General features: G+C 35.0%; 4 protein-coding genes across 4 annotated transcripts; 3 read left to right on the forward strand and 1 right to left on the reverse strand.

The window, feature by feature from the left end:
- The first annotated feature begins 413 nt into the window (after window positions 1-413).
- LOC120260170 (protein YABBY 7-like) lies at window positions 414-1,527 on the forward strand. The gene is made up of 6 exons (XM_039267612.1): window positions 414-494; window positions 593-727; window positions 845-929; window positions 1,038-1,086; window positions 1,195-1,270; window positions 1,384-1,527. The coding sequence occupies exons 1-6, from the start codon at window positions 414-416 to the stop codon at window positions 1,525-1,527; spliced, it is 570 nt and encodes a 189-aa protein (XP_039123546.1).
- Window positions 1,528-2,744: 1,217 nt separating this feature from the next.
- On the forward strand, window positions 2,745-5,943 carry LOC120262230 (thioredoxin domain-containing protein 9 homolog). Its single transcript, XM_039270313.1, is given in 5 exon segments — window positions 2,745-2,902; window positions 2,998-3,188; window positions 3,190-3,271; window positions 5,327-5,485; window positions 5,580-5,943. Coding segments are annotated over 5 exon segments (636 nt in total). The 5' UTR covers window positions 2,745-2,878; the 3' UTR covers window positions 5,760-5,943.
- A 5,015-nt stretch (window positions 5,944-10,958) lies between these two features.
- Window positions 10,959-11,311, forward strand: LOC120260171 (ethylene-responsive transcription factor ESR2-like). The gene has a single exon (XM_039267613.1). It carries the CDS (start codon window positions 10,959-10,961, stop codon window positions 11,271-11,273), a length of 315 nt encoding a protein of 104 aa, XP_039123547.1. The 3' UTR covers window positions 11,274-11,311.
- Window positions 11,312-18,422: 7,111 nt separating this feature from the next.
- Window positions 18,423-20,600, reverse strand: LOC120261477. Its single transcript, XM_039269391.1, has 2 exons — window positions 20,212-20,600; window positions 18,423-20,019 (listed from the first exon to the last, which is right to left on the reverse strand). Exons 1-2 carry the CDS (start codon window positions 20,278-20,280, stop codon window positions 18,934-18,936), a joined length of 1,155 nt encoding a protein of 384 aa, XP_039125325.1. The 5' UTR covers window positions 20,281-20,600; the 3' UTR covers window positions 18,423-18,933.
- Between the last annotated feature and the right edge of the window lie 460 nt (window positions 20,601-21,060).

Consider the following 21,060-nt stretch of genomic DNA (forward strand, 5'->3'; position numbering starts at 1 on the left):
TCACATGCACCCTGGAAGACATCTCAGTCTTTAGAAAAGAGAGAGAAAAATGGCAGAGATGGAGTTAAGATGAGAAAACAATGGGTGATGGAAATGGGACAAGAAAAACACCAGTGTTCACTTGTCTCTGCATGTACAAAATTAAGGATTTCCACTTATCTTTTCAAACCTTGGTCCAACATTGCTTGAAATTAACTAGAGAAACATCTAGTAGCTGGCATTATATATAATTAACTTCAATTCCATACAAGGACCAATATATACAAGAAGAGAACTTCAAGCTCTGTTGTAAAGGCTAGCTTTCCTTCCTATAAATACCCCTTTGTGAATGAACATCATCAAACAGAACAAATAACATCAGAAATCCTTGTCTTCTTCTTTTTCTTCTTCTCAATCTGCTGCACAGAGATATCATGTCCACATGCAACCCATTCCTTGAACTCCCAGAAGAACTTGGTTACGTGCAGTGTAGCTTTTGCACCACCATTCTACTGGCAAGTCAACTTAATTCATATATTAGTATGATAAATATAATACTAATTAACTAATGAGGAAGTATTCTTTCCAATTAATATATATCACTGGAGTGCAGGTGAGTGTACCATGTAGCAGCCTGTTGAAGATGGTCACTGTTAAGTGTGGTCACTGCACTGCTCTACTTTCTGTTAGCTTAGTTAGAGCATCATTTGTTCCTCTGCAACTACTTGCATCCCTTGGAGCTGATGAGGTAAATATATATGTGTGTTTTTTATATTCAATCTGATGTATATGACTGCATGTAAATCATTTTATTTCCCATGTCATGGAGAAGCCTTGTGTCTATCCTGGTGAAAAACAAGTGGAGGATGATATAGTTCCTGCATTAGTCCATGACAGTAAAAATGCAGGAGAGGATGAACGCATTCCTGCTACCACACTAGTCAATAAACGTGAGTAACATGCTTTATATATCATTATGTGTGTGTTTTGTTTTTAAGAACATGGAAAATATTTTTCTCTTCTTTTTTTTTTTACTCTCTTGGTTTTATCTTTCCCAGCTCCAGAGAAGAGGCAGAGAGCTCCATCTGCTTACAACCACTTCATCAAGTAATTATATGTTCTTTGCATAGAATTATATATGATTATGAATGCTCTTATATTAAGGCATATATCTATGACCAATATATATATTTATCCTTGTTCATGCAAATGCAGAGAGGAGATAAAGCGGATAAAATCAAGGGAACCAAACATTACTCATAAAGAAGCATTCAGCATGGCTGCTAAAAATGTCAGTAGCAGTTATATATAAATACATTGTCTCTTTTATTTTTTTCTCTTTCGAACTATTATTATTAGTTCATATATATTATGAATTAAAACCTCTGATGTGCCAACTTGCAGTGGGCTCAATTTCCTAGATTTCAGCAAAAAGGAGGAGGTGAAAGTTGCAGCCGGGGAGAAGATGGAAAAGAAGCTAAGGATCAACATGGAGAGGATTCATTTGCAGCAAACCTGAATGAACACAAGTCAAACATACAAAACTGAAAGCACCTTTGCTTCTCCATGTCACCAAGATTTAAGAATTAAATCACCAATTATGTAGCTTTGGAATTTATATTTCTACCTTAATTTCTATATGACTATATATCTATAAAGAGATAAAGAGATCCAGATAGTTTATTCTTCTTGAAGTACACTTATATATGCTGCATTATTTTGTTTTGAATTGAATGAATATATATGGTTCCTCCAAATGTTCGTATTTTGCAAATATATGGATAGAGCATCAGGTGCGTGCCACTGAATTTCACTAATTTAAGGTGTATGCCAAATAAAAAAAAATTAAATTAAAAATTAAAAAAGGGGTGTATGTCGGTGTATCAGGTCTTTCAGCTGAATAATAATTTTTTTTTAAATAATAAGCTAAAAACGTTCTTTTTTAATGAATATAAACAATACCGAATAGTACTGAAGCTCATATGTACAGTATATATATATTACAACAATAATATAAGAATCCCAAGTGAACAGTACTGTCGAGAGAAGGATTTGAACTTATGATCTTTCTCTTTACAATTTGGTGTCATACTATTAGGTTATCCAATGATTGACCTGTATAATAAATTTTTAAAGTAGATTTTCATTCGTTAATAAAAAGATAGTACGCCAATTTTAAATCAAGAGTGAGCACTGTTTTTGAGGGGTGTATATGCAACTTTCCCATTTAAAAAAAAAAAGAAACATTTTCATTTCACCTCCAATGTCCATGCGGACTGCTAGTTGAGCATATTTTTAATAGAAAAGTGGATTAAAAAAATTCAAATTATGATAAAATGAAATGATTTAAATAAAAAAAAAAATAATTCATTATTTAAAAATGTAAAAAATAATAAATTGTTAAAGGTATATTTTTTTAGTGGTACTGACCTCATTGGGTGAGATGATCATTGCCTTTGTGCACAATCTTGATGGCTCTTGTGCAACACCTTACATTAGTAAAATAAATAATAATAAATTATAGTTTATTGACCTTAAAATGTATGAAAAAAATGATGTGGTTTATTAAAAAAACAAAAAAATTAAAATAAAAAAAATTGTATTAACTAGAGATTGAAGATCCATAATCAAAGGCTTTCACTGATTAACCATCAAGACTAACATCAAAACTTTTAAATATTAACATGTAACGTAGATCACCGTCCATTTTAGTCTCAAAAAGAAATGAGCCGTTGATCTTACAAAGGCCCATTCATTTTGGCCAAACGACAAAAAGCAGCGCTCTTTTATTTAATCTCTTGTTCATCCGCGGGTGGCTCCTCCTCAGAGTGACAACCTCCGACCATCGTCGTCCGGCGAGAGAGATCGGAGCAACAGAAGCATCAGTCGAAGAGGAAAAATGGATGAATCCCATGTCAAGCAGGTGAGAATTTCCTAATTCCCAAATGTTTTCCCTGAAAATTCCAAATCTTGGCGCGGCTTTGATGCATCGATTTTGCTGATCTCCTTTTGGCTCAGATTATTGAGCATCAGGTGCTATCGGTCGCCAAGGTCGTGGAGGAGAAGCTTGACGAGGAGATCGCTGCACTGGATCGGCTTGATCTAGACGATCTCGAGGCCCTCCGCGAGCGCCGCATCCAGCAGCTCAAGAAGGCCGCTGAGCGTCGCAAGCATTGGGTCTCCCTTGGCCATGGTGAGTACTCAGAGATCTCCGAGAAAGGACTTCTTCTCTGCCGTCAAGGCCAGCGATCGTGTTGTCTGCCACTTTTACCGCGATAACTGGCCCTGCAAGGTACCATCTTTTCGATCTGTTTTCTTCGCCTTATGATTTGGTCGTTGTTGGATCATTCTTCTTGATCTTGGTCTGTGCCTTGGTCTCTCTGACTCATCTATTTGATTGCAATTATTAATGGAATATCTCCATAGTTCCATGGAGGAGAGGGGAAACCTGCTTAAAACGGGCAATAGCCCAGTTTTTATTGAGTTTGGGAAGTGGTTTTTCTCTTGATGATTTGTTGATTATAATGCATGCCATCGTACTTCTTTGCTGGAATTAATCTACTGCCATTGTGTTGTTTGCCACTGTAAGATGCTGTCTTTTTTATCTGTTTTCTGCATTGAGTTTCTCTCTTGGCGTTTGTCATTTGCTGGTCCATTTTCTTTACTGTTGAATTATCCTATAATATGGATAGTGGCTTGTGCTTGATCCTTATTGCGTGAGTTTATTGCGTGAGTGCTGTACTTGAATGTGATTATTGTCTGTGTCTGAATGAATGAGATTGATATTGAATATTATGAAAGTAGAAGTTTTCAGTTGAGTTAATCTGCCCTCATTTTAGTTAAATTTGGATAGATGACATCTGGTAATGGAGGTTGCATATGAATTATTGTCACTACATTGGCATGTAAATATCAGTGAATATTTGAGCAGATGTAGAAAACAGTATGTGTCGCACACTACTTGGAATAATAGTTCCCATTATATCAGTTCTGTGACCCAAGTTTTGCCCACTTTATCAGTTGATTTGACAAACTTGAAATAAGATTTGAGTTAGTTATCTAGCCCCTTGATTCCCTTGATAGTTAATGTGGGACAGAGTTAAAAAGAAAAGAAGAAGAATAGAAGTACCCACCATGATTTGCATTTCTTATTATCTACACATCCCTTGTTCACTCACACATAGTTTTTGTGAAGACCACAATGCACATTACGTTTACATCCAGGTGTTCTACAAGTGATATATTTAATCTTTTAGAACAAAAAAATGAAAATTTTTTTTATCAGATCCTTTACAAGGTATCTCTTTGATGGAATGTTTTTCATATGGTACATGATGACTTTTGATATGAACACTCTTTGAATTTGAGTGGATGAGTTTATATTATCCATTGTTGGCATTTAGACCTCTTGGATAGATCTTGATTAAAATTTGATTGATACACATTCTTAATTTTTTTTTCATCTTTTTGACTGCTCTAAAATTGGTGTTTTGATTTTTTTTCCCACTTGATTCAAAGGAAATTTCTTTATGGGATAAGGCTTCTTAAACCATTCCATATGAGAATATATCTGACTGAAGTTGGGTCAAATTAGATCATACAATTATACTTTAAACATCTTTTGAATGCTTTTAGAACAGGCGCCCCCATATAACAAAAGAATTGTGCTTATGTACACATATTGTATCTAAAATATGAGCCACTTTTTATTTATCTTTTTAATTTGACAACTAAGAGTTTCTGTTGTGAACTAACAAAAGGATATATGAAGGTCTATTTAATATATAATTGCACTTCCTCTCTGACATTTTTAATGTGGTCATTTTGCTTTTGCCTTATCTTGTATGCCATATTACTCTGCCAATTCTTCTTTAGAAGTGCATGTTTTTGTGAATAATCCTTATCTGTGATACGAGGCATAATTAGCAGAAGTGATTTAATTGTACTATTCTCTGGTAATTAAGATTGTTTATCCCCTTCCAAGACTTATGTGTGAAATTGTATTGTTTGCATGTTTTCTTTTACTTGATATGCATGAACAACATTCACAATAAAAGCATCCCTCTGAATATTTAATGGCATGGACCTCGCAAACTGAGCAAGAGATATGACATGCTAATGGATGGACTATCATGTAAATGGTCTTGGGCTCACACCATGCCTTGTTATCCCTTCTTATTGATATAATGAAAAAAAAAAAAAAACTTTGTCCTTGCTAATATTTTGACGGTGAGCTGTATATTTTTGTGTTATAAAAATACTGAATTAAGGCTTGTCTATGGAATAGTTTATAGGTGGAGTTTTTGCAAGCATGAATAATTATCTAGTCCATGTATTTTTCTCGCAGGTGATGGACAAACATCTAAGTATTCTTGCTAAACAACATTTTGAAACACGCTTCCTCAAAATTCATGCTGAGAAGAGTCCCTTCCTCACTGAGAAGCTTAGGGTTGTTGTTCTACCTACACTTGCTCTTGTAAAGCATGCGAAAGTAGAAGACTATGTGGTATGAGACTGTATCTTTATCAACGTCACTGTTAAATCCTTGTTTGTTCTCTCTCTTCCTCTCTGAATCCAGCTGAAAATGCATTTCATTTCAGGTCGGCTTTGATGAGCTCAGGGGCACTGATGAATTCAGCACAGAAGAATTGGAGGAAAGGCTTTCTAAGTCTGAAGTCATCTTTTTTGAGGGAGAGGGCTCTGCAAATCAATCGAAGCCCGCCACAGCTAAGAGAAGTGTCCGGCAATCAGAAAGTTCAAATTTATCTGATTCTGATTAGTTTGATCATATTCGTTTATTGTCTGTTGCTTGAGGATTCAGATAATTTTTATGGCTTTATTACCTGCTTTGTAAACATTGGAAGCTTGTGGCCTGCAACTGCCCTCCATGTTTGTCTTGTTGTATATTCCACTCAGTTATCTATGAGTTCAACTAATTAATCAGAGTTGCAAAGCATTCTATGATGTTTTATGGTTGTGTACCGACAATTAAATTGATAAGCCAGTGTAGAGATCCCATTATTTTAGATGTGAACATCAAACATTTTATTTAAGCATCATCATCCGCTGATACACATATAGATGTCGTACTTCGAAGGGACATGTTTGTTCAGGTAGGTTTCAAGGTACTAAGCCTTCGGAAATCATACTTTAGATGAGTACGTTTGATGAAATCCAGAGCTTGAGAATTGATATCTTCTGCTTCTTCAGGTTTATTCTCGTTCTTGATCTCTACCTCGACCTTGTCCTCATACCATTCAAGGTGCTCGACCCGGCCGAACAGCCCAGGCCGGTACTTGTCACTTGGTTCCATGTATTTCTTCTCCTCAAGTTGAGATTCTTGTTGGCTTTTCATGGCATTGCCCCTTTCAGCCTTGAACATCAAGGGAGAGAGATTGGTTGCAGATTGACCATCAGCGAAGGCAACATGCTTGTGCTCAAATGATCTTGGCATTGTGTTTGGGTTAATTTAGCACACTCTGTTTCTTTGTTTTCTCTAATATGAGACTATAGCATGGATGTCCTTATATATTCATAGAAAGATAATATTCTTAGGTGATAAAACTGCATCTAATGCTTCTTTTGTCATTTCAAAGCATCTATTCTCTTCTTTTTATTCCTCCAACTTCATCAAATAATTGTTGAGCATGATGAAAATTTACATCACATTGAAGTGATACTAGATGTAATTGAGATTCTAGATTCTCTTCTAGAGCATTGAAGTTGTATTCTTTTTCTCTTCTCTTATACATTAAAATGAGAAACAAATACCTATTCTTCTTCTAATATCTGAGTCCATGTTTTTGGTTTAAAATCAGTTAAACAAAGCCAGAATATAAAATGCTTGACAAGCCAAGTTTTACTGGACATTAGTCTGACAATGGATCAAGCTTGTCTTGTAAAATTAAGGAGACACATATTTCAAATGTTTAAGAGATACTAATTAAGCATCTTAACCAGAATAGAACTCTACAACAATAGGTGATCAAGTCATCCCAAAATTTACATTTCAAACTACTTACTAAAATTACTAGGTGTGTGTATCTATGGTGTTTGATCCAAGTAGTAGAAATTTCAATCGTTTAAACAAAGGTTATGAGTTCGAATTATGGGAAAAAAACATATCTTTTTATTGGAAAAAACTCAATAAAGCTCCAAGTATTTTATCCCAAATTAGTTTAGAATACGTGCCTTTTAAAAAACTAATGGATCGAGCATCAAGCATCTAAAAGTAAAACAAAAAATACCAAATGTCTAGGATAAAGACATTAATACTAATGATAACCATATCGACTACCACATATCCACATAACTGCATGATAGTTTATAGTACCTCAAATGGACTGACAAAGACTTAAAACACACTTATCTTTGGTGATGAGCAGTGAAAACCTTGCCAAAAATGAAACTAGTTAGTTTGAGCAAGTAATCAAGTGAGTTTCTGGTGTAAGAATTATCAATTATGGCACCTCATAATGCATGCGCTTTTCATTATGAACATCTCATTTTATATTCTTATTAATTTTTAAAATTAACAATTTTTTACTTATTTTAATAGTCCTATTTTAAAATAATGAGACTAGTACCTTTTGTTCATGTGTGTTTTGTCGTAGGACTTGCCTCATCAACAAATAATTCAACTGAGTCCATGTTTATGTAGCAATTGCTGTCATGTCACTGTGATATATTAATAACCTTTAACACATTGAATATTAGCTTTTGACTATCCACATGATTATTATTAAAGGTTTGTATATCTTGATTTATTTTGGATCAAATTATCTTCACAGTCAAAAAGAGAAGTTAAGTAAGTTTAAATATTCTGATAATTAATCTATTACAGTAAATAAGTTTAAATCTAATACAGAACATGGATAGTTTGGCCATATTTTACCTTTTTTTTTTTTAATTTCCCATTATATATATCCTTCATCCAACGTAATTTTTAATGATTAGGATAAAATATGCCATAACTCAAATTTTAAGATATAGCACGCCATCAAATTGTTATTTATTTTTATTTAATAAAAATAGATAGATTGCAAAATTTATTAGCGTCGCATCAATTGTCCTCTTTAATATGTCACAGCTTCAATTACTGTAATGAATGAGGAACATATTATGGTTTCCATTTTTAAAAAAATATACAGCAACTTAGGACTCAGTATTTGTGTGGGATACCTAGCTATGAAATAAATACCATAATAGATCTCTCTGGAAAAAATAAATAAATAAAATAAAATTATCATCATGACTAGACTATTCTGGTTGGTCTATATATGCAAAGGTTCGCTATATATGGAATAGTGTGTCTCTATTTCCAAATTCCAACCCACTTTTGCTTGGTTTGAATTTCAAAGTTTTATTTTATTTTATTTTTTGGGTTCATGACTTTTCACTTCAAGAAATTGATACCCTTTCCTTCTCAAGTCCAAACAAAACTATTTAATGAAGTGCGAAATGTTTGTCATGAATGATTAAGTTAATTAGTAAATTAATCTCAATTATATGTTCATGAGGCAAATTTCAAGTTCTATTAGCTCAATCAATCTTAATTTAGTTTTAGTTTTGGGCCCATGGATGATGGATTCACCAATATGAAATACTAAAATTTCTAGAAAAAAAATTGATTTTTTCTGAAAAATATTTTTTTGGTATGGATAAGAACTCAAATGCAAAACTATAATTTGTATATATAACTAAAGCGGCGACTAGTTAAATCAATTTATGTTGATTTATTTAATTTAATTTAATTTTTATATATATATCTATAAGATTATAGATTTTTTTAAAAAAGATGTATAAATCATAATTATTTAAAAATAGAAAGACAACAAAAATAACAATATGACTCTACAAAAGCAAAATAAACAAATAATGCTAAAATTGAAAAGAAAATATTCAGCAAAATGAAAGTGAAAGACAAGACTGACATAAAGCAAATATATATATATATATATATATATGATAAAAATACTGTAATAATAAACTGGGACAACAAACAACACTTCAAGGGAAGCAAAAATCTTAAACACCTAGTAGGGAAGGATCATCTGTTATAGGTAATATTAGTGGATCAATAAAGCTAAGATTACATTTAATCAGTGGGATAACTTCTTCTAGTCTTGTTGTTTTGTCAGCCAAGGTTACATTAATTCAAACAATTAGCATGTGATTGATTTTGTAAATCATCAAAGATACAAAGATATTGTGTAATTAAAATTAGGATTATTTTTTTTAGTAAAATATTCCAACAAATTTCACATATAAGAAATGCCCTCCAATAGGCACACTAATTTTCACTCAATTTAACCAAACACCCTTAAAAGTAGAGGAATGGTGCTCAAATTTTACAAGCATGTTGATAATTTAGAAGCAATTACCATATGGTTTCTAAAGATTGATAGCAGAACACACAAACAGGTGTTAAGAGCCTTGTTTATTTGAAGTTACAATATTATTGTCCCATATTAACAAGTTAAAAAAATCAACCAAATTTCAATAGATGAGAGACTTATAAGTGTTTGTTAAGAAGAGCAATTACTGTTCAGTATATATGATAAGTGAAAGAAATATACAACAATGAATGATATATAATTGAATATGCTATACCCAGCCATCCATGCAAATGTGTGTACGTGGGAATATAGATAGGTCTTTGGAGGGTGAGGCTGCCTGCTCTTAAAACCCCTAGATCTAGAAGCCATAGCTACAGAAAACCTAGATGAGACAAGTCCATGTGACAAATCCTTGGTTTCCAAACCCTAAACCATCCCAGCTGAACACATGGAGCCAGACATAAATGTCTTGGATCATGACTGCCAAAAAGTCCATTCTCTGAGAAAAGAAACAAAAACTTCATACCCTCCTTACATTCCCTTCATACACAGTTCATGTCCACTGTTACGTCCTTAATAAATATTTTTTTTTATGTAGTTTGCATGCAAGGGCAGGGGAACAACTTCTGATGGCCGCCAGTGTAATCATTCAAAATGATAGTCATGCAGACACCTACAAAACCCCCCTTTTTACCTTCCTCTCACTTCAAACTATTGGGTATTACCATATATCTCAAACACGCAATATTAATATGTAGACATATATATATACACACTCCCAGGCCACATCAATCAAATGCCAACTACCCAAAAAACAAAGAAGCACACATTAATATCTTGGAAATAGACGAGTGGTAATTAATTACTATGACTGTGAGAGCTCTCTCTTAGCTGTCATACATATACATGATATATATATATATATTTTTTATATATATTTATAGAAAGAGAGCAGAAATATACTAAATAACACAGAGACAACTAAAGTCAAACCTATGGACATACAACAGTGCAGCTAGATATACATACATGCAAGCGCATGTGTGCAAGACCGACATTAAAAAAAGGCAAGACAAGAAGCCGCCTCTAACTCACTCCTTAACCAGTTCCATATTCCCTCTTCTCTTGTTTGCTCTCTGCCACCTCATTAATGGCGGGTCGGGTGTGCTGTGCTGTGCTCTGTTTTCCTTTTACATGGAATGAGAAGGGACCTCTCCCGCCATTGGGAAACTCAAAGGCTCAGCGACAACAAAATCATACTCTTGTCCCATGCACGCGCGCCCCTGCACGGCCATCCATCCATCCTATTATTCCTTCTCATCACCTCAATATTATTATTATTATTATTATTATTATTATTATTATTATTATTATTATCATCATCAATAATATTTACGTTAAACCACACTCTCTTTAATTAATGCCCCTATTAATACTCAACAATATAAGTTACAATCATATATAATAATATTAATAATAATAGTAGAGTGGGGGTGCAGCTATAGCCGTTAGGAATTTCTATTGTTGTGATATATGCCTTTGCATGAATGTATCAATCAAAGCAGTACTAACTATCCCACTCCTCCTGTAAAACCTCTATAAATACCTCATCACTAGCTTCATCACCGTTCAAGAAGAGAGATGGAAGAAGTGAACCACAATAACAAGAAGTACAATGGCAAGAGAGGTGCAGTGGCTGGAGGAGCAGTGCAGCCGAGCAAGGAGGGAATGAGGTACCGAGGAGTTAGACGCCGGCCTTGGGGCCGTTACGCGGCTGAGATACGTGACCCTCAGTCTAAGGAGCGGCGCTGGCTTGGCACCTTTGACACGGCTGAGCAAGCTGCCTGCGCTTATGACATCGCTGCAAGAGCCATGCGTGGACTCAAAGCACGTACTAACTTCCATTACCCTTCCATTCCTAATCCCAACCATGCCTGGAGCTCCTTCTTCAACTGATACTTTGCTTCTCCCTCATCTTCGTCATTCTGACTGGTCATGGCCTGCCATTTCTAACCTTCACTCTAATTCCACTGCTTCTCCTTCTTTCAACACTCTTCTTCTTCGCAACCTCATTAATAGTTCCTCTTCTTCTTCTTCCTCCTCCTCCTCCTCTTTTGGTGCAAGTTCCTGTTAGTGTTGTGCCTTGTTCTTCTGTTTCTACTAATGATGTGTGTTGTGGTGCTGATGAAAATTTCATGGCTGCTGCTCCTCCAGATTGGCCTCTACTTCTGCAGGGGCAGCAGCCAAGTCGTTGCACTCAAGCAGCACCAGTTTCCGAGGTTGTACCATCAGCATGGGACTGCTCTGACTTCTTTCCAGTTGAGTCTCCGGATTCCGGGCTCCTCCAAGAGGTCATTAATGGCTTCTACCCACGGCCAGAGAAGACCATCACCACTCCTGCAGATGGCTTTTTGAACTCGAAGAATGATCAAGTGAACTTTGGAATGGATGTTGATCAGCAGCAGGTCATGCAGGAAGGTGTGGCGCCCATAAATCCTTTAGGATATTATGGCAACCCTAATGATCTCCCCATGGTCTCTGATGGCTTGCTTGAAGACATCATTCAGTATCCGGACTTGTTTGAGTTTTTCTCTGCTAAGTTACACAAGACTTGATCATATCACTAGCTTATGAATGTTTTCAGTTAAATTTAAGATTTAGGTTTCTCTTATTCTCATCTACTATTTCATGCTCTGATCCTTGTATCTTTCATGAACTTTGACAACAAATTAACATGAGTTACTCTTGATGTCTCTGCTAAGGTACATAACATAATATATATATATATATTAATATATCCATGTAGCAAAAGTGGCAACTGCACCACTTTTTAAGTTGGTATTTTTGCTGTACATGGACCAACAACCATATCTCCTGTGATACCAATTCCTATTCCTTGCCATCAAATCCGCAGAGATGTCTATAAAACATGCTTTTAAATACCTACCCTTTAAAACATGCGAAAATCCCTGCGATTCCAGTCCCTTTCTTTCTTGTAGCTCTTTTATTAGCAACTTTAATTAGTTCGTTGCCATATGAATTACTTATATATATATATATATACTTCACCATCAAATCAGTCATTCTCATCAACCAGGGAAACACTAGATGAACAGAGAGTGACAAAAAGATGCTCTTCTCTACTTGTATATCTGTTTAATTGTTTCTATAGTTCAATTTATGAACCAATATATCCATTTTGACAATGGAATGATACGCTCGTACAAGACTATGATGTTGGAATTAATAGAAATATTATTACTTGAAGTTGACCAAAAGAAAGAACTGAGATCCGGAAATCACTTTCCTTTATTTAGAAGTCTTTTCTTGTAAAGTATATTTAAGAGAAAGGCTGGCCTTGTCGGGGCCTTTTTATTCGCAATGTGTGCGTACAGTGTTTCAGATACCATTTTTTTCAATGGATTTGATCTTTATTCAATTTGGCATTAGATGATTGACATGGTTTGTACTCTTACTACACATCCATTCTGCTTGATTCTTATTCCAAGGATGTTGTTACTAATGTATTGTTTTGCTTAATTGCACTTAAACGTACATATATAATTCATATTTCTTCATATTATCTGGTGAAGTTACTAGATGCATGCATATATATATATATATATATATATCATTGTCCTTGATTTGAATCAACGTATAAGAAACTTTTAATTTTGTAATATTAAGAGTCTTAGCATGAAAATGAATGTGGTTATAATCAAGTCAGCGGTTATTAAACTCATTAATTAGTTGAACCAATGGCCACTGATCTAGAAGACAACGGTAAACTCTCCATCATTAATCATTTCAGTGCTCAACGTTTAATACATAGATCAATAGATAGATAATTTTTATATTCAACTTATGTATGTGCACATTAATAATAGACTAAGAAGTTCTACGTACGAATTATATGAATTAGAATAGATAGAAAAAATGGCAAACTGTCCTCAACAAGGAACAGGAACAGGAACATAGACTAAGATAGCTAGTTAAGTTTCAACTATATATGAAGGACTTTTTCCGTAAAGGACTTGGCCAGTGTACAGTCTTTGTTGTGAATAATAAATAATATACATATATATACATATATATGTTTGTATAAATTGTTGGGATGACTTAAACCGCATTCGGTGGACAGCACACTTGCAGAGTGGAGGGAGCACTTTAAAACCGGCCGCTTTGAAAACTCTCGTTAACATGAATATACACCCTTTGAGGTGTGTGCACCGGAGTTGAATGACCGGGTAAAACTTCATACACACTAGAATGAATAAACCAAAGCTTTATTGACACCGGTGAGAGCCATTACCGAATAAAAATGGAAAGAAGAAACTACAACGCATAAGGGCGTGTTTGGTTCGCCGAAGTGGAGACCGAAGTGACGGAAGTGGGAGTTGATGTGACACTTCCACTTGTTTGGTTCACTCGAAGTGAGGTCAAGACGGAAGTTTGCTACTCCAAAACCTTCCACTTCATCTTTGACTTTGGGAAAATTTTTGACCAGTGGGGACTTGCTGTTTCACTTTCACTACGTGAGTTTAGCATGAGTGATTAAAAATCACCCATTTTATTTATTTTATTTTTTTCTATGGTTTATTTTTTTATTTTTTTATAATATTTTATTTTTTTTATCCTTTTTTTATCTTTTTATCGTTTTTATCATTTTTTTATCTTTTTATTTTATTATTTTTATCTTTTTATTTTTTTATCTGCTATTGTTTCTTTTTAATTAATTAATTATTTTTTTATTGTTTATAAAAAAATATTTTTTTATTGTTTTAATTTTTATCTTTTATTTTTTTATCTCGTTATTATTTTTAATTATTTAATTATTTTTTTATTGTTTATAAAAAAATATTTTTTTAAAAATTATAATTTTAAATAATTATAAAAGTCTCAATCCAACAAAGTATAAAATGAGTAACTTCACCCATGACGTGAAGTGATGAGTAGAAGTTCATTTCCATCATTTTCTAAATTTTAACTTCCACTAATTAAACAAAAAAAGTAGTTAGTGATTTGACACTTCTCTTTCAACCAAACACATGGAGCCCAACACTCAACTGAAACTTTCACTCGATCGAGTGGCGACTTCAAGACTTGCACCACGTTTGGGACTACTTCCGAGCCAAACGCACCCTAAGCTTTAAATATAAGAGGAGGTCACACAATGAGTGAAATCTAACTGCTTAATCAGGTATGAGATTGTTAATTATTTGACCGAAATCAATGAAAGAATTAAAAAAATCAAGACTGTATTTGACGGTTATGACGAAGTCCTCCAATTTGAATATTTTACCGTTCAAACTTAACAGTCCGAGCCAACCACAAATGATGACCAATATTTCTAAGAAAGAAATTAAGGTAGTGATTTTCCTAAAACAATTGAAGCTTGATAATTATTACAAAAATTATCTCACATGGCCACCACAAAAAAAAAAACACTTGACTTATATGTGAAAAGTTAAAAGTGTGACTCTCTCCTGTGTTTCAGAAATTTATCCACATTGTAAAAAAAAATTTAAATAAATTTTTTTTTTGAAATAGAGTCCATGGTTAAAAAATGTAAGCTTGGCAAATGCACATGAAGCTTGAATTCTTTTTAAAATAATAAAAAGTGTTTGTGCTACAGTGACTTATCCAGATTGTATAAAAAAAAACCTCAAATATAAAAAAGATTAAAAAACGAAAAAATTGAAATAGAATCCACCGTTCAAGTGTAAGCTTGGCAAGTGTCCATAGAAGCTTAAGATCTTTTAACTTTGAGGATTAAAACTAATTTTCATTTTTTGTACTGTAAAAGTGTTGAATATGGTCGTTTTAATTCATGACGGCAGGAGAACAAACAAATGACACATGACTTAAAAAGCCTGTTTTCTTTTTAAATCATGTTCCATGTCATGCTGGTGATGTGAAATAGTTGCCGATGTGACATGCTTTGCCGCCCCCACCATTCCATGCCAATAACCACGTCTGTAATTTGTTCTCTTTAACTTGATGTTCTTATTAATCCCACTTAATTAATCATTGTGGTTTTCTCTTTTAATAATATAATTAAACACTAAAATAAAGAAGGAAAAAAAAAACTTTTTTAATATTTTAAAAACCCCATCAGGCAAACTGAGCCCACCACGTACCAGGCATGATGTGCAACGAAATGCATGTGGGTCACGTGGAATGAGTACAAGAGCCGTGTGTGCTGATATGGTTCATGGCCCATGAACCATGTTACACCATGCCATCCATAAAGTCATGAAATGCAAAAACCTTTTTCATCGGTGCACCTTATTCACCATTATGACTCAAATAAATCACGTCCATACGTTTGCCTAAATTAAATAATATACATTTAAATCATTTCAGTGCGTCACACGCTAAAATTTTGGAATAAATTCCTGGCATAGGGATAAAATATCCCAATGGCATATATACTTAAATTGACAAAACATTAAATGCATTTTATAAAAACATCAATACACTAAGTATTCAATCATTTTCGCTTGCATGTAAAACCAAAACCAATTCTTGGCGTCATCAAATGTCAATAGAATTGCTTGATCAGGAAAAAGAATTTTTGCAAGTGTCCATGATACTCTAACAAAATAATATAATTCATTGTGAGCATATAAAATATGTGGTAAAATAACATAATTTGAAGTAATGAAGTAGAAGAATATAAAAAGCACCTGTAAAACAAAAGTTGCTATCTTCTGGCTCCCAGTGGCACATGGTAATGTCCTCTTTGGTAGGTGGTTATGTCCTCCCAGATGAACAAAAACACTCCATTTTTATATAATGGTTGTCATTCTGGCAGACAAATGAATGATCTTCAGCCAGATAAGCAAACAATAGATGCCTTCATTCAAGGACTCCATATGGAAGCAAACTGGACCATCACAAGCCTTCTTCTATTGAAAAAAGCATTTCCATCCCTGCATCTTTGGATTAATAGAAATTAGTATATCAATAAAACTCATGCTTAACAAATCCAAAAGAGTTCACATCAAAAATTAGACTTTTTATTACAAGTTCAGATGGAGATATTTTGTTTTTGGTGGTCACAAGCACAGCACAAGCAACTTTGAATTGAAGTTCGACTGTGAAAATGACTGGCATTTTCCTATTTCCAAGTCATGTGAGCGCTGGTCCACCAGACTTCCCTTATCATTGACTGAAAAATCTTGAATGTTCTTTTGCCCTATCAACAACTAGTTCAGGCTGTTTTCATTACACCAATAACTCACGAAAATGTTTATGGCCATCAGCAATTTGATTTTGAGAGGGTTTTCCTCATTTTTGAGAACATTCACAAAAGAGTGCATGAATCCAAATCTCATAAAAAAAATATTAATTACTAAAAGTAGAGATACCTCAATGCCATTAATCCAGAGAAATAACAAAAGATCTGTTGATTCAGCTGACATAATGATACTGCTTTAGTTTCAACCTGCACAGATCGGAAAAACTAAAAAAATGTCAACACAGCTACGATCTCATCATCCTCAGCATACAAGACAAACATAAATTTGTCCATTAACCAAGCAGTCCCAACAGTTCAAATGGAACAAAAAGAAATAAAGCATCATTATTCAACAGCTTGATGTTTTCAGAATGGCATTTAACCACAATACCAAAACAGGTGAACCAGAAGTCAACACAGTATCCCATTTAACATAGATTCTTACCTTTAAAACCTAGGTAGGGCATCATGAAAAGAGCACCATATTCCCAAGCAACATATGTAACACATTCCTACTGATAACAGCAATCAGGTTTCCTTCAATGCAAGAACTTTAAACAAATCTATAGAGTTACAACAGAACAATAGAATTTTTTTTTTTAATCTTTGTTTTCTCATATCAAGTTAAGCCAGAGACTTACAGAAGAATCCAGCAAATCTCATGCAGGAGGGCCATCTGCTAAATACGAGTAAATGCATCTCTATTACAAGTGGCATTAGCAACACATAACTTCGCTTTAACAAGACACAAAGAAACAAAAGAAGGAGAAAACTAGGGAAAAATCAACACAAGGATCAGGGCATTGTACAAATCCCTTCTAAAGCTTGCTGACCATGAGATATCTACTTGGTTAATTTAGCAATATAATATACATCATCAGAAACATCACTTTACCTAGTAATTGTAGCCTGTAACCAATAGTCTAAGGGTGGTTTGTTGCTCATTACCGAATAAATTTCATAAACATAAACGACCAATGAACCGGAACTAATAAGAATACACCATTTTTGAGAATTAGTTGATATAAATGATCAAACCTTCAAGGATAAAGTCTTCATCATACAACTTATTCCTTAATCCAACTTCCTCAAGCCAGAAAAGGAAAAACCATTAGATCAGGGTTTTAGATAAGAAAAAATTTCAACTCAATATCAAAAGGGTGAAACCAAAAAGTTAAGTGGTCAAAGGATAGAACCATTACAAAGTTCATGTGTTGATAAATTACAGGATATGGCCCTAATTATAATTGTTCATGCCCGAGAAACTCAAAGTCAAGAAGCCCTTGTGTATCTGCCAATATGTGAAACAGGCAATCTTCAGTAATTTTCTGTTCATACAATTTCTCACAACAAAACCATGTTCATTTACATCCTTAATTCCAACCTTCATAATTTATTGTGTATATTGATGGCACAACTGTAATACTCAGGTAACACATAGATTAGTACGCAAATGGCATCTTTGATAAGAGAAAATATTTAGATGTATATTTAACCATTAGGTATATAGAATATCATTGAATCTGCATGCACCTCATTCTAAAAGAATAAAGGCGAATAAAGCCTGTGCAAGTTTGAGAATGTACCAAACCGGACACATTAAAATAGATATCAACATATAATCAGTAAAAGCCTCCTCAAGCATAGAAAATTACTTAAAAGAGCAAAAGGTACTCCTAAAATGCATTACAAAGGGCAGAACATCTTCCTCATAAAGTACACAAAGCTTGTAAGAAAGAAGCATTTTTTGTCATGTTTGAAAAATCAATATAAGCCAGGCACATGAAGTAACAAATGCTGTCACACACTTACCTCACAAGTCCGAGTTGTAACACCTTTCTAAGGAAACACATTGCGGAGTATTGCCACCAGAAAAGTGGTTATTGTAATTATACCAGTAAATCAAATTTCAAATGATGCGACATGATGTCAGACAGAGAGTTTACATAAATCAGATGATACAATGGAGTCAATAAGAGCATCACAGCAAGTCGTGAGAAGAATACATGAATAAATTAGTTTCAAGGGAAAACAAATTTCCATAATAGTGAACTTCAGAAATGTCACTTTTTCATCTACACAGCATCCAAGTTTAATATAACATACCACAAGGGCTACTTCCCATGGTAGCTCTGCTCCTGGCATGAGCTCCTTTGGTAAATAAATGCGCCAAAAAGCAAGCATGAAGTGACACTGTAAACTCTTGAAATACAACTGCACATTTCTAGCCCTCATTGATCATCCGTGCTTGCCTACTTCCCTCAGAAAAATCATCAAATAGTATTCAATTACTACAATTTCACAGGCACCATTTACCAAAGAAACCTTCACAGCAACATAAGTAATCTCCTTCTGTGCTGCATCCAATGGGAGCTAGCCACTCTCTCTCATGCAGTTGCCTGGAAGAAGGTACTTATACTTATCAACATTCTGAAGTAAATAAGCTGGGAGATGAACAGCAGAATAAGAGCTTGGTATAGGTCCCATCTTCCCGATGATTTCCTTGAATGTATACTCCTCCGGAAGCATATCAAAAAGGTCAGCGCCATGGCAAATCACATTCTGAATTCTCGAAGGCTTCAAGTAATACTTAAACCTCACCCGATCAACATGACTGTAAGCCTTCATCTTAAATATGAATTCATCAATACGTCTAAAGCAGAAGCTGCAGTGCCAACCAGAATCTGCCAAAAGCTCGTCACTTTGACGATAATGTGCGTATCTTGTCTTCCCGGAGCGATACCTATGGACGGAGGCCCTCCAGCTCTTGTCATCCAAGAAGAACTCGAAAGAGTAGAGATAGTTTCGGAGCTGGAGGTGCAGTTTTTCAGGAATGTCATCGCACCATCTGAGAAGATTGATGGTGTGACCACTGGGGATCTCATCAGTATCAGACATGATGAGCAAGTCATCATCGGCTATGCCAGCGATGCGGATAAGCTGATCCAAGGCGACACGCTGGTAGGATTCCTCAACAAAAGGGTTCTCGCCCTTGACGAATCGCCCAGGAAAGGTGCCATACGTGAGCCTGGACTTGACGAAGTCGAAGCGATCCCGGTTCTGGGCGAATAAGAAGGGCTTGAGATTGCCGGTGAAGGTGGAGTTCGATTCGAGGAGGACGAACTCAGAGACGTAAGGGTGAAGCTCGTTCCAGCGGATGGAGAGGATATCGAGTTCATTGTTGAAAAGGACGGCATCGAAGACGCGGCGGGGGGTCTCACGGATGCCCCAGCCGTGAAGCCGGCAGAGATTCTCCATGGAGACGTTTTCATGGTAGTAGTGGGGGATGTAGTTGAAGGGCTTGGGAGGGGATTCCCACAGTGGCCGGAGGAAGTAGGTGATCTTCTGTCCGTGAAGGTAGATGACAAAGATGCAGAGCGGGATGCCGATCACCAACAACAGCAATGCCCTCAGATTGAATCCTCTCAGGATGCATCTCAACCTCGCTGCTTTCGATGCCTGCAAAGCAAAACCCCATTTTTAAAAAAAAAATTTATCAAATCGATAATCAGAGAAAACAAAAACAAAGAAAAAGCAAAATTCGATCTGGAATAAAGGAAAAAAAATTAGGAAAAAAAAAAGGCGATTCAGATCCATGGAATCCAAAACAGGGGGAAAATCAGGGTAGATCTGAGGAAGAGAAACACAAACCGGGCCGCAGACGTCCTCGCAGATGTCATCGGTTTTCTTGAAGTTGTAATACCCTCCTGATTCCAGCATCGTGGAAAGAGGGAAAACCCTTTCTTTTCCCAAACTTTATCTCTTCTTTTTCCTTATTGGGGTTTGGATTGGGGGATTTTGAGGGTTTGAAATTCCTAAAGCCGGATGAGACAACGACGACGACGACGACGGTGGTGGCCGGGCTACGAATCAGATCACCGACCAAACCTCACCGCGTCTCGGTGGCTCAGAGATTGGGATCAACCCGTGCCCCCGGCGATGCTTCCCTTCTCTTCCTCTCTTCTGTGTTTCTCTGGCTCGCTGGCTTTTTCGTATTTTATGCGCGTCTTTGCGAAAATGAGAGAGAGAGAGAGAGAGAGAGCCACTCTGTCTTCTCAAAGCGGCTAATTATAGCCGTTTGGAATACCTATATTATTATTATTATTATTATTATTATTATTAATTACTATTAATCTCTGGAAAATTAGAATAGTGACGGCAACCTTCTGAGTTCATTCTCCTTTATTCATATAATTAGAAGCATCATATGTATATATATATATATATCTACACATATTATTGATAATTTTTTAAACTTTCCTTAACGCGGTCTAAAAAATAGCTTAATAAATTAGTCCTATGTTTATTGTTTACAGCGCTGACGCAGTGCGGCACTAGTCGGAATGTTATTATTATTGATTATTGATAAATTTTACTGCATTTATTAATTTTATAAATAAACTATGGTCATAAGATAAATAAATTTAGAAATGAATTGATAAATTTGTGATAGTAGTAAACGAGTGGTGTTGTTCTGCTCAACCTTATCCAAATTTTAAA

This window comes from Dioscorea cayenensis, chromosome 5 (genome assembly GCF_009730915.1).
Source record: "Dioscorea cayenensis subsp. rotundata cultivar TDr96_F1 chromosome 5, TDr96_F1_v2_PseudoChromosome.rev07_lg8_w22 25.fasta, whole genome shotgun sequence".
NCBI lineage: Eukaryota > Viridiplantae > Streptophyta > Magnoliopsida > Dioscoreales > Dioscoreaceae > Dioscorea > Dioscorea cayenensis.